At 45.4% G+C, this 13,455-nt stretch overlaps 1 protein-coding gene across 1 annotated transcript; it reads left to right on the plus strand.

Moving 5' to 3' along the window:
• Positions 1-2,801: 2,801 nt before the first annotated feature.
• WNT16 (Wnt family member 16) lies at positions 2,802-12,844 on the plus strand (the record flags this gene model as incomplete). The annotated part of the gene is given in 6 exon segments (XM_079541186.1): positions 2,802-2,837; positions 2,839-2,958; positions 2,960-3,090; positions 3,176-3,417; positions 5,082-5,368; positions 12,380-12,844. Coding segments are annotated over 6 exon segments (1,254 nt in total). The 5' UTR covers positions 2,802-2,828.
• Between the last annotated feature and the right edge of the window lie 611 nt (positions 12,845-13,455).

A 13,455-nucleotide genomic window follows, 5' to 3' on the forward strand; every position in this document is an offset into this window, starting at 1 on the left:
AATGGTTCCAGCTCCTTCAGTGCCTGATCTCAGCACCTTCCAGGCTCCTGGTGCTGGCAGATGCCATCATGGTGGACTAGAGGTGGACTGAAAGCACACTTGATGAGTTAGAAGACTGTAATTTGTACCACCGCACACAATTAATTTCATACCCGAAGGAATGACCTAATCTAGAGAATGTGGGAGATACTTCTGTTTGGAAGATGGGATTTGTGCTCAGTTCATAAAGATAAGGGGATGCTGTCCCCACTGGGCAGTAGGGCCATGTGTGTGGGAGGGATAATGCAGAATGCCAAGTGGTGCTGATATTCAGGTGCCTCCGCTTGGGCATCACAAGTGCCGGAATAAAGAGAATTACTTGAACTAAATAATTTCCAAACAACTTCCAAAAGTGGTGACTTGTATAGGGAAACTTGAGAGTGTTTAACTTTAGAGGTTCTTGTGCCTAGTGAATGGGACAGCAGGCCTTGGTTATACTGACAACAGTATCCATTAACTGCATTAAGAGATATTTAGTCCATCTTCCAGGTATATTATCTACTGAGTGATCCACTTATGTATACAGATTCCATACAGTGGAGTACTTTTCTTTAACTAATGAAGAATAAAATGAAATAAAAAATAATTACATATCTGCAACCAACTCTGTCAAGATGATATTAATCATAATTAAATAGCACATTTATAAATGCCAAGTCAGGAAACACCACTCCACTGGGACACTTTTCCTTCTTTTTTCTTCTTGATTTTTCTTGAACAACAGTTTATTGTCTTCTTTTTAAAATAGAAAACTGTGGGCATTTTAGTATGAATAGGCAAAGAAAGCCCCACCTCGGACAATGAATTTTAAATAAGCAAGCAACCAGATTTATCTTCCTTCATTGATATCGATTTTTGATGACTCAAGCTCAGTACCTGACCTCTCTGTCAGACCCCTGTCCATAGTCTCTCTACATTCTTGTCACTGTCTGTGATGGAGGGAATGCTCTTCCTGCACAAGGTGCTCTGGAGCACCAGCCACTCCTGGCTGTGCTGCTTATGCCCAGGGAACGAAGCAGAGAGATGATGCAAATGGCAGAAAGGAAAATGAGGAAAGGAGCAGGGAAGAGGACGGGTTCTGGTGGGTGACCAGAAAGGAGGTAGCCAGAAAGGAGGTGCAGGGCTGTAGGCAGAGGGGCAGTGGTTGGAAACAGGAAGAGAGGCAGATGGAGGGCTGGGACAAACAAACACAGTAATCCAAACTTCTTTAAATCAGATGTTCATGGAAAAACTTGTCCTGCTTCCAATCCTACACAGAATGAACTAAAAGATATCCAGAGGTCCCTCACAATATGTACTCTTTAGCATCAGCCCTTCAAATTGCAGTTTCACTCTACACCAGTGTATATGACCAAAACATTTTCTTAACTACCTAATGGCTCCGATAGCATAGAATGTAGGCAAAATCAGATCCCAGCTCAGGGGATCCCAGAAGAGAATTTTTGTTATCCTGGATAAGGTCTTACAAATAGGTTTGGAATTTTTCAAATCAATGCTTTTTTAATTAAAATTTTATGTAAATTGTTACTAGAACATTTTGCAGCTTCTAGACAAAATCTCAAACATAGGAATTTAAAATCAAAGGCTCCAGACTAATTAAAGAGAGAGAGGGAACGCAAGAGAATAACCCAGTTAAAACAACAGGCAGGAAAAAAGTAGACAGAATAGCTGATTAATGCAACAAGTAGATTAAGAAGGGAATGAGAAACACAGCATTGCCAGGCCAGGGCTTTGAATTACTTCAATAGGTGGAGCCAGGAAGCAGCAGTGAGGGTAACAGTAGTTCCCTGACACAGCCCATGCAGTTTGGCTGGCTCTGGCCTTCCCCTGTGTCCCAGCATGGTCCTCTGTCCCTTCCCTCACTCTGGACAAAGTTCCTCTGCAACCGCAAGCAGATATTCACCAGGCTGGAATTCAGAGCAGAGAAATGAGCTGCAATGGAAGCTTTGAATGACTTGTTGGGTCATGTGGAATCTGCCCAGCACCGGTGGTGCCGTGGAGACCCTTTAAGAGTAGGCAAATGAAGTAGGAAGGAGACAGTTTTATGGCTCTGATTGTACCCTAGCCAATGCTCTTGAAATATCTCAGTATATCCACTGGTAAACAGGCAGGGTGAACACCACATTCGTGCAATTATTTCTCTACATGCTGTGCTCTTAAAAACTGTCTGTCGAGATGATTTATTTTGCTCTTTGCTTAGCGCTATTGTCAGTCAGCAGGAGCTATGTCACTTTTACAGCTGTGTCATACCAGAGCCTGCCCGGAGCTGCCCTGTTACCTGGGCTGTGTGCAGTGTGCATACACTGGAGTAAATCAGACCTGGAAGCCCTGGGTGCTGGTGATGCTCTGCATCATGCATCGGGCTGCCAGCATGGGCTGAGGGTGCCTTTCTGTCCAAGACTTTGCACAAGTGATTAACAAATACTAAATTAATAGTTGATAAGGCTTAGAATGAAGTTAACAGGACTGGACAAATGAGCAGTGATGCTGGCTCTACGGCCAGTTATCTAGCACTACGAAAGCACAGGGAAATTTAAATAAAACGTGTGGGAAAAATTCTCATTTACGACCAGCCCTCCTTACGCCACTTTTCTGTGCACGAAGTCGCTGAGGCCCAATGCCTGCAGCACACCCCGCGGCGCCTGCACTTCCCCAGCATCCCCCCAGGAGCTTCAGTCCCGGAGGAAGAGAAGGACAGCGCCGAGGGGCGGGCGGCGGTGCGGCGCGGTGCGGATCGGCGCGCAGTTCCCCGCTCCCCGCCCCGGCCCGCCCCGCTCCCCGGGCGGCCAATGCGCGGCCGGGGGAGGCAGAGCCGGGAGCGGCCCGGGGGAAAGCATCAAGCCCAACTTTCTCACCTTGAAGGGAATAAAGCTCTCCCGATGCTTCCCCGCCCGCCGCCCTCCTCGCCGGCCCGGGCTGTCCCCGTGAAGGACGGAGCCGAGTAGGGGCTCGATGCGCGGCCATGGGGCGCGGGGCCGCCCTCGGTCGGAGCCTCCTGCGGGCGGCGATGCTGCTCGCCCTCTGCCCCGGCGCCGCGGGCGGCACATGGATGTGAGTAGCCGGACGCGGGGATGCGGGGATCGGGGCAGCGCGGCGCGGGTCCGCCGGTCCCGGCGCTGACGGGGCTGTTCCGCAGGTGGCTGGGCATCGCGGCCGCCGGCGGGCCGGAGAAGCCGGGCTGCGCCAGCCCTCCGCTGAGCCCCGGGCAGCAGGAGCTGTGCAGGCAGAAGCCGGAGCTGGTGCCCGCCATCCGAGAGGGAGCTCGTCTCGGCCTCCAGGAGTGCCGCAGCCAGTTCCGACACGAGCGCTGGGACTGCCGCCCGCCGCCCGCCGCCCCGCGCCGCCCGCCCGCCGCCTTCGGGCAGCAGCTGAACAGCGGTGAGTGTCGCCCCGGGAGTTGCCCACGTTGTCTGGCCGAGCTGCTGCTGCTACCTGTTGTCATCCTCTGCTTCACGCTCCCGGGGATGACGGCACCTTGAAGTAGATTTAAACTGTGTTGAAATGTTATTCTTAGGCTGAGGTTGCTGTGCCCTTACTTGTGTCGCGATTGCTAAATTGGTGACACACGGTTTCAAAAAGGTGCTTGCTTGCAGGTAGAAATCTGCTCACACCCCAAACCGAACAGGAATTACTTTAAAACGTAGCACATGCACTCGGTCAGAGGTAGCACTCAGCACAACCAGAGCAGCGCTGCTCCCACTGCATGAACTGATGATGGAACTGCTGAGATTAGCACACAAACACGGAGTTTGCATTTGTATGGAATGGCAGTCCAAGGGCTTTACTCCTACAGGTTCCCTTTGAGGCCTGTTTGCTGATTTCACACAGCCACCGACGTGAGCTCCATTAAGTATTGCAGCACTTCGTCCCAGTTTTGTGCAATCGTCACTTTATACTACAGGAGTGGGGGAAAAAGAATCATAAAATAAGCAATGAAAAGAGATGTGTGTTCCAAAATGGGGAGGGGAGCAAGATTTTCACTCTTCTCTACGCAGCCTGGTTGCACTCCTTGTTTGTCCTTCTGGCCAATGGGAAGAACTGTCACTAAAGCCCCACAGCTGTGTGACTCTGCTGAGCCACTGTTGTGTTCCAGGGAAAGGTTTTGTGATGGAACTGGCACCAGAGACTGACATGGAAAGGAAGAAGGAGCAAGAACGTTCCAGTTGATGAGCAGGAGTACTGGGAGTGGGAATAGCAGGCTGTTTTTACAAGTGGAAATTAGCACAGGGAAATGTTATCTGCAGTTAGGTGCTGGGGATTGACTTCAGGTTTGCTTAGAGAGTGTGTGGTGCTGTGTGCCACATTGTGCCAGGATCACTGGAGAGGCCCAAGCAAGTGCGTCCATGATTCTTTGGGTATAGCAGATATAGCAGGAGCAGATAAGGGCTTTGTGAGCTGCTGTCCTTGCCATGGCCAGGTAACTGGTAACTGCTTGGAAGAGCACTTGGCCAACATATTCTTGTGCCATCCCAACTACTGCCTGGTTTAAGAATCAGGGGGCCATATGTTTTGTGTGTTATGGCAACCTCAGTGTTTGCTCATTTGAAAATGAAGTACATTTCGGCTTCGTACCAAATTACCCCGGGATCTTGACATCTTGAAGTTCATCTTCCAAGATCTGAACTGACTTCTTCATCCAATTGATACAAATAGTGAAAATCAGAGTGGGCAAAGAGTCAGGGTGGTTAAGCTGGGTGAGGATTTTTTGTTGTGCTTTACTTTGATTAAAGCTTAATTGGCTCAAAAGTTTCATTGACCAATAAAGTTCCCAACCAGATTTAGAAAGCAGTTACCAAGAATCCAGCAGCCAGAAACAGCAGAATTAATAGCATAGCCACATGAATAGGCACTGAAGTCTTTTTCTGGATGTGAATATTGACGGCTCCTTTAAACAAGTTAACTCTGGAGACCAAGGTGTGACAACTTTAACTTCAGAACTGTTCCCTTTTAATAATGCTCTGGCTTGTAAAATCAGTTCCCTCAGCTCCGCCAGCATGCAGAGCTAGGGAGCCGTGAGCTAACAGCCCTGCATTGCCTTGCAGGCACGAAGGAGTCCGCGTTTGTGTATGCAGTGACGGCAGCAGGGCTGGTGCATGCCGTGACCCGCTCCTGCAGCGCAGGAAACGTGACTGAGTGCTCCTGTGACACCAAGCTGCAGGGCGGGGGCTCGGCCAGCGAGGGCTGGCACTGGGGCGGCTGCTCCGACGACATCCACTATGGGATGTCCTTCAGCAGGAGCTTCCTGGATGCGCCCATCAGGAATGCGTCAGGAAAAAGTGGCAACGGACTGCTGGCGATGAATCTGCACAACAACGAGGCTGGGAGGCAGGTACGTGTTGCTGCTGAGCATGGAAGCCATGGTTAGCTTCGTTCTGTTCGCAAATGGCATCAGTCAAGTGAGGCTGGTCCTTGACTGCAGGTACAAGTGGCAAGAACTGGGCTGACACCTCCAAAGTCAACACTTACAAAACCAGAATCAAGTTGTTCTTAACTAAGTAAATGTCATGGGTTCAAATAAAATTCACAAAATACACGTTGATTCTGGAGTGCTGATCAAAGTGCTCACAAATAGGTAATTGATACTCTATTGCATAGCAAAGTTTAACTAGTCTCATTATCAGAATACTACTTGAAGATTTTTTTCCCTTATTATCTGTAATATTCTGTTATTGCTTGGGTTTTTAATTCTTTTTGATGATGAATGAACAGACTCACTGGAGACCATCACTCATGTGGGATCCACAGTCTGGGGTCCTTATCTGTGGGCAATAATCTAGGATCAATGAGGAAAAGGAGATTTAACCTTTTCTTTTGAAAGATGGGTTGGAAATGACAGTCCTACTGTAAAGCAGCCCACTGGCTAGGGCACTAACCAAAGCAAAGAGAGAAGGTTGGCTTCAAATAGATCTTCTCCCAAGAGAATTCAAAGCTCTGGTAACAAAGTGTTCCTGCCCTCATATAGTGCATGAGTATGGAACACTGGTTCCTCTGTGCTGGTCTGCAGAGAACCCCAGTAAATGAGGCAGAAATAGCCAGTACAGGTGATGTGAGTCCAAAATCAGGTGGCTGAGGTTTTACATCTGCAATGACAGAGCATTCTGGTTCTTGCTCTAAAATTAGTTTCCCTGCTTTACATGGGAGTTGTTGACTTCATAAGCGTTTGATGGCTCTCTCTGGCCCCACAATTCTTTAAATCTATTCTGCTCAGTGGCAACTGCTGTAACTGAAGAAAAGAAATGGTAACTCTCTGGTTTTGGACAACATATTGTTCACACTTGCTGGCCGACATTGTAACTCTGGAATTTCAGAAAAAGCATGGCTGGGTTTTGTAGAAAATAACTTTCCTATCAGATATGGTTTGGGAATAGCCACAGTAAGCCAACATCTCAAAAAAGAACCACGGTGGTACCACTGCGAGCTGTTTTAAAGTAAACTTACTTTTATATGTTATGAGGTAATATATTTTATTTAATTAAGTTATATTGTAGGAAAAATAGCAAATCTTTGAGAGACATACACCCTTTTTAGGTCTGAAGACCTCCTATCAAAACAGACTAAGAGATTCGGAGTTGTTCAGCATGGAAAAGAGAAGGCTTTGGAGAGACCTTGTAGCAGCTTTCCAGCACCTGAAGAGAGCCTACAGGAAAGATGGGGAGATACTCAATATCAAGGAGTGTAGTGATGGGAGAAAGGGGAATGGCTTTAAAGTAAAGGAGAGGCAATTTAGATTATATGTTAGGAGGAAATTCTTTACTCAGAGGGTGGTGAGGCCCTGGCACAGTCTGCCCAGAGAAGCTGTGGATGCCCCATCCCTGGAGGCACTGAAGGCCAGGTTGGATGAGATCCTGGGCAGCCTGAGCTGGTGGGTGGCAGCCTGCCTGTGGCACGTGGTTGGACTGGGTGGGCTTTAAGGCCCTTCCAACTCAAACCATTCTCCAATTCTATGAAATAAACTTGAAAACGAAGAAGATGCTGAGAATGGTTACTTTAAGTTCAATTAGATGTCGGGCAGCTAAATCATCTCCAAGGAATGGTGGTTGGTGTTGTGTAGTGGGGGATATTAACAAAAGGGGAGGAGATTAAGTGGTTATTCATTAGAGAAAGAGCAAAAAGTTATTAGTCACATTTGTAGAGAGAAATAATTAAGAGAGGAGGTAATAATCTCCAGAAAATAATCTCTCTTTAAATCTCTTTATCTCTCACGTTATTTAGTGTGTAATACAGATATAGATTTTTATTTTAATGGTCATATTTGTCATTAGGAAGAGAACAACAATCCACAGTGACATTTTGGTCCACTCCTGCCAACCTGCATTTCACGTACACTGAGACTTCTGTTGTATCTCCCATTGCAGAGAATTAGGAAAAGAATTGAATTCATGGAAATCAGTAAAACAAGTCTGTGAAAGAGTGACATTTTCTTAGATCAGTGTGACAGTGGAGATGTTGGAAACAGAGTGCAAGACACTTGATGAACTCTGGAAGAAAAGAGATGTTATTTCTGAGTTTAGGTGGCAGTGACACAGATTGTTTCCTTGAAGCCCCATTCTCTCTTCTATTCTTACTTAGCTCAGCAGCAGCAGCAATTTGCTATCCTCTTGCCTTCAGTGGCAGCATCTATTCTTCCTGCATCACCCTTATACTCAGAGCTCACTCATGCCCACACTGGGTTACAGCTGCTTTCTGCAGGTGGGCCAGCCCTGCTGTTTGGGGTCATGTTAGCTTTAAAGAGAGAACGCTGCCATCTCCCTAAACTAGAAAAGAAGCTTCTCTTTTGAAGCTAATGTCTTTTAAGTTGGATCAGCTCATCTACAGTGACCCATCAGTGTCCATCAGGTCCTGAAGACATAGTAGGGTTTCAGACTTCTCGTAAAATGCGGTGCATATGATGCACGTGATCATTTTTTTCAAGCTAACTTCACTTAAAAGAAAAACCTATCATCCACTGCAAGCCTGAAGATCCTTAGCTTTGATGGTTTTCTAGCAATGGTCTATTTACTGTTTGTTATTTTGGATGAAAATATGCAGAGTATTCAGTTAGCTTCCGTGCATAAATATTTTGTAACTTAATAGCAAGCTGTAGGCTGAAGTAAACATTTTGACCATCGTCCAGGATGAAAGAGAACATTTATTGTTGGTCCTTGGGATTTTTAATAGTGATATTAACTGAAGTGAAGTTTAGCAGAACTCTTCATTTTTCTAATTTCAAAATCCTTGACTAGATGTTGGAAAATGTTGACCTTCATGTTTTGGGGCTTACAGGAAGGATGTTTTGCAATACATTTTGGTACCTTATGACCTTTTGTAATAAATACTATCATGTTCCTGGTTGTGTTTCTTGCAAGAGCAATCTTCCAGGGACAATACTGTTTGTTTGGAGTAACTCATGGAAATGGTATGCTGGGAATTCTCTTGTTCCTTTCCCATTCCCATTTTATATCTCTACATTTCATAGTTAAGTCCAAGGTATACAAATTCTGAAAGAATAATGATAATTTGACTGAGTTGTGCTTTGTTTATAGTACTAACCTGAACCTCAAAAGGTCCATATTTCATTCCTTATTTTGCTATAAGATAATTATTCTTCATCTTTTGGAATTGTAATGTTCAGTGTACTTAGATATGCATATGTGAGCTGCTTTATAAAAATTATAGGTACTACTGTAGTAATATTTTTCCACTGATGGAAGAATTCCTGTTCAATCACACACCAGTGAAGTGTGTTGACCTGGAGGACTCATCTTCTCACATGCAAGTAGGTTAGCTCCTCAGAGGGTTAATTTTTATTGGTACTTGAGGATGATAGCAATCTGCAACTGCTCTTGACTGTTGTACCTCCATTAGAATATGTGCTCATCTTCATGAGTACTCCTCATCTGTTTGTGCCTTAAATTAAGATATTTGATTGCAGTTGCTGGTTTTCACCACAGAGCAGGTGGTCACAGTCCCAGCCTCACAGCTGAGAATAGGGACTGCAAACAGAGGGCTTGACCTGGAGTTATTCAGCAGTGATTGGCAGTAAGGGGTACACAGACTACATACAATTCCACTGACACTCAGCTGCAGCCAAATGCTTTCTGCCCATCTGCCTGTTACAACCACACTTTCCTTCCCCATGTCACTCCCTCTCTTAATTACATCAGATCAGTGAAAGGAAGTCACCTAAAAATAGCCTTCTTTTAGGTTATTTTTTAACACAGATCAGTGTTGATCACTGTGTCCAGTTTAACACTTTAACTCTTCTGCCAGCACCAACACAACTTAGGGTCAGCAAAAGGCAAGCGTGTGGGCTTGTGGTTGAATATGGCCATCATAGACCTGTCTTGGTTTGACGCTGGTCATTTCTCACAAGCAAACAGCCTTCTTGGTTTCATGACCAACCTAAGGAAACCAAAAAACTGTCCCAGCCTGTACTGGTGGACATGTGTCCACTGTGTTTGTGTGATCAGCAGTGTGCATCCTAACATCTGTATGAAGTTTTGCTATTTAGGGAGACTTCTGTCCCAGTATTTCATGAGTAACTGAAAATATTCCCCATGTGAACCTAGAGATGTGACACCAAGCACCGACTGGGGAGTGAAGCTGGAAATTATGCTTCTTTGGGCTCTACAGTGTGTTGTAGCCACGTCCCCACAGAAAGCTGTGTCAGCTCTGTAGGCACTGGATTAGATTTGTTTCCAAGAAAAAGAGCAAAAGAAGATTCCCAGTCTCTAAATTTTGCCAGATGTTCAACTTTTGGAGTTTGTTAATGGAGTTCACATGACAGCCTGAGGTCCAGGCTTGTGTTTTGTAATCAGACAAAGCAAGATGTCAGCTCCCAGTGCTGTCAGCAGAGTTGGCCCAAAATGTGTTGGCGTCCAACCAGAAAACCTGCCCATTCTAGCAGCTGGGAAGCAGTAACCTGGGGTCAAGCACAACTGTGATGACACCATCGATCATTTGAAAGCAGATTGCATGAAAACTTTATGGAAGAAGCCAAAGCCATGCTGAACAAGAACACAAATGTTTGTGATTGCAGTGTATATTCTCAATGACTCCACACAGATGTATATTGGTAGCATTCACATTGATCTGATGTTTCATATACAGCTAATGTATGCTGTTTTTTCATACTTTGACATTAACCTGTGACTCCAATATCATTTTCCACTCCTGTTTAGAATCATTTTCCACTCCTGTTTTCATTAATTTATCCTCAGAGAAAGACTCTTGAGTGTCACTGCTGGGCTACATGGAACTGCTGCCCACATGGAACTCACTCTCCATTAACACCCAGCAGACATGTTCAGGACTTCCCCATACAACATCCGAATCATTCTCCCATGTCCAGGTTTTACTGTGTCTTGTCATAGCAGACTTGGAAGTATATTTTTTTTTCTTCAAACCAAACCCTGTGTTTTCCTTCCGTTGTTTCTTCCCTAGTTAGCACCTTGTCATGCTGCAGTGAAGACTAACATTGCATCTGTAACTACAAGGCTTACAGCACAATGTGGTTTCAAACTACTTCAGCACTTCAGTTACTTGCTGTGGTGCAAACAAATGATCATTTGAAATTGGAAAATACTGTTAAATCCCTTCTGTTTGTAAATTGCCTATAATATTTATGTATCAGTATCAAGGCTCCCAGCTTCTGCTCTCACCACGGGATCTGGACTTGAGAACAGGCACAAATTAAACTTATTTCCCCTAGGAAAACTAAGGGTGTTAGATGGGCTTGTTTTCTCTTTTTTCTTTCTAAGATATTTTGAGGAAAACATAGATTGTCAGTGGTTTCTATCTGTGGGTGCTGTGAAGGAGCTGAAGATTTCAGGTGAGCTTTAATAAACAGCATGAAGATATTTTTTTTTTATTTTTCCTCCTCTTTAATGTTTCCTCCATAGAAAAATATTGTGAATCTGTATTGGCTTTGCTGTATGAGAAGTTTTAAGAAAAACTAAAATTCTCTCTTTCCATTACGTTTTCTAACTACCTTTATTCTGGAAAAGAAATGTGAGACAGAAGGTCAATAAAAAGGAATAGTGTAGCATGGCTTTACGTGCTATTAACCACCAACCCATGTGAGCCCACAGATGGCTACAAAGAATACAAACAAATGAAAAGGTAAAATGAAGCACAAATTATAATACCTTATCCTTCTGCTATATCTTGTATGTGATTATTTTTTTCCTTATTTTTATCCTAACTGTAATGTGTCACAAGACTAACTGTATAATTTTATACCATGACTATTAGCTGTTCTAGAAGGAAGTACTATGCTGGTTGTCTGCTAATTGTTGTCGGCTGGCTGTCTGAATTACAGTCCCAGATAAAGGAGGTTATTGGTTGTTTACAGTTTCAAGTTCTTGAAGTCTTGCTTTCATATAAAATGTGCCAAAATTCTTGCATATTGCAAAAGCTAAACACAGCCTGCAGATTTCCACTGTTGGTTGGATAGCTGTTGTGCAGCCCACTGCTTGCATCCATCTGAGCATAGATGTGTGCACATTTAAGGGCACTGGAAACAGTGGAAATCCATTGTAGTATGTGTATGCCTACATTTCAAGATCAGGGTTTATCACTGTAAGGAACACCTCAGATTTACTACAGAAGATTGAGGTGAAGGTCTCTCTGCAGAGCCCCGGTGTCTCTTTCCATGGCTTTTCCCTGCAACTCAGGGATGTGAGTACCCACTTACTGTGCTCCAGGGCACTCCAGCAATCTGTGGGTTCAGCTGCTGGGCCACACTGGTCACACAGACCCTCATAAAGCACCTCAAGCCATTCCCATCATTGGTCACAGGCTGCGTTGTGACTGGTGATCTGGATGGTCACCAGCCTCAAGGCACCCTTAGAAGATGTCACAGATGCTAATTCTTTTTCATCTCAGGAATGGTGCTGTTAGCTATTCTTTTGCTGCTTCCTCTCCTGCTGTTCCCCACAAGGGCCATTTGATCTTCAGAAAGAAAAGCTGCTGAGAAATACAAAGTTCTAATATTGGCATTTTGATACTACTTAGTTATTGCCATTGCAAGGTGCATATATAGGCCATTTCTGGAGATCTTTTGAGCACCAGCATGGGCTGCCCACAGGCTGTGCAGTTTCCTCTTCAGAGATCTTCAATGGCCACTTGGATGTGGACCTGGGCACGCTGCTCTGGGCATCCCTGCTGGAGCAGAGATTGTGCCAGGTCTCCCTGCCAACCTCAATCATTCTGCCACTGGGTTGCTGGAAGTCTGGAGGTAGAAACATGGTTCATAAAATGCACCTTCCTGTGGTCTGGCTGGCGGTAGCAGTATTAAATACTTAGAGAATTCCCAATGAATGAAAGACTACATCCAAATGTCTTCTCCCTTTGCTTTCAGGCTGTAGCAAAGCTGATGTCAGTGGACTGCCGTTGTCATGGTGTTTCTGGGTCATGTGCTGTGAAAACTTGCTGGAAAACCATGTCCTCCTTTGAAAAGATTGGCCGGTTTTTAAAGGATAAGTATGAAAACAGCATACAGATATCAGACAAGCTGAAAAGAAAGTTACGCAGGAAAGAGAAGAGCCAGAGAAAAATACCAATCCAGAAAGAAGACCTGTTGTACGTGAACAAATCGCCCAATTACTGCGTCGAAGATCAGAAACTGGGCATCCCTGGGACTCAGGGCAGGGAATGCAATCGCACGTCGGATGGACCCGATGGCTGCAACCTGCTGTGCTGCGGGCGCGGGTACAACACGCATGTGGTCAGGCACGTGGAGAGGTGTGAGTGCAAGTTTATCTGGTGCTGCTACGTGCGCTGTCGGCGGTGCGAGACCATGACTGACGTACACACCTGCAAGTAGGGCTCGGCACAGAAACAGCCAAACCGCCCCACAGCGGGCTGTGCGCCATGCAGACAGCAGTTACTGGAACAGGGACTATGGGGGATTCACCTCCAGGGCATCGCCAAACAGGGCATACTCCAAAAGGTTGGTGTATGAAAGTCACGAGTGGAGAGCAGCCTGCACACAGGGACAGCCACAGCAACAGACTCCCAGTGGCACATTTGAGCCATCTCCGTTTTAGAGTTAAAATCTCTTTGGCACTTGAATAGCTACAACATCTTGAAGATAAATGTGATCAGTGGGTACAGTGCAGAGAACCCAAGATCTTATCAGCCAGAGGATGAAGGGCTAGGAGGCTTGTAAGACACATCAGATGGATCTGCTGTATGATTCATTTCTACCAGTCTTACAAAAAAAAAAAATACAGGAGTGCTGTATGTTCTGCTCATCCTGAAGCGTTTCCTTTGTGACCTTTTGAAAAGCTCTCTGTGTGATGTGCAGAAGAGCTCCTGGTACCCAGAAACGTGTGTGCCTAAGGAGAGGTGGGATAGGAGAGGACGGCCCATTGGCCTGGAGCAAACTGTGCCCACAGATGGGGTGGGTTGGAGCACAGTTCAGTGAATGTGGTG

The sequence above is a fragment of the Tetrao urogallus genome (assembly GCF_951394365.1).
Source record: "Tetrao urogallus genome assembly, chromosome: 1".
NCBI lineage: Eukaryota > Metazoa > Chordata > Aves > Galliformes > Phasianidae > Tetrao > Tetrao urogallus.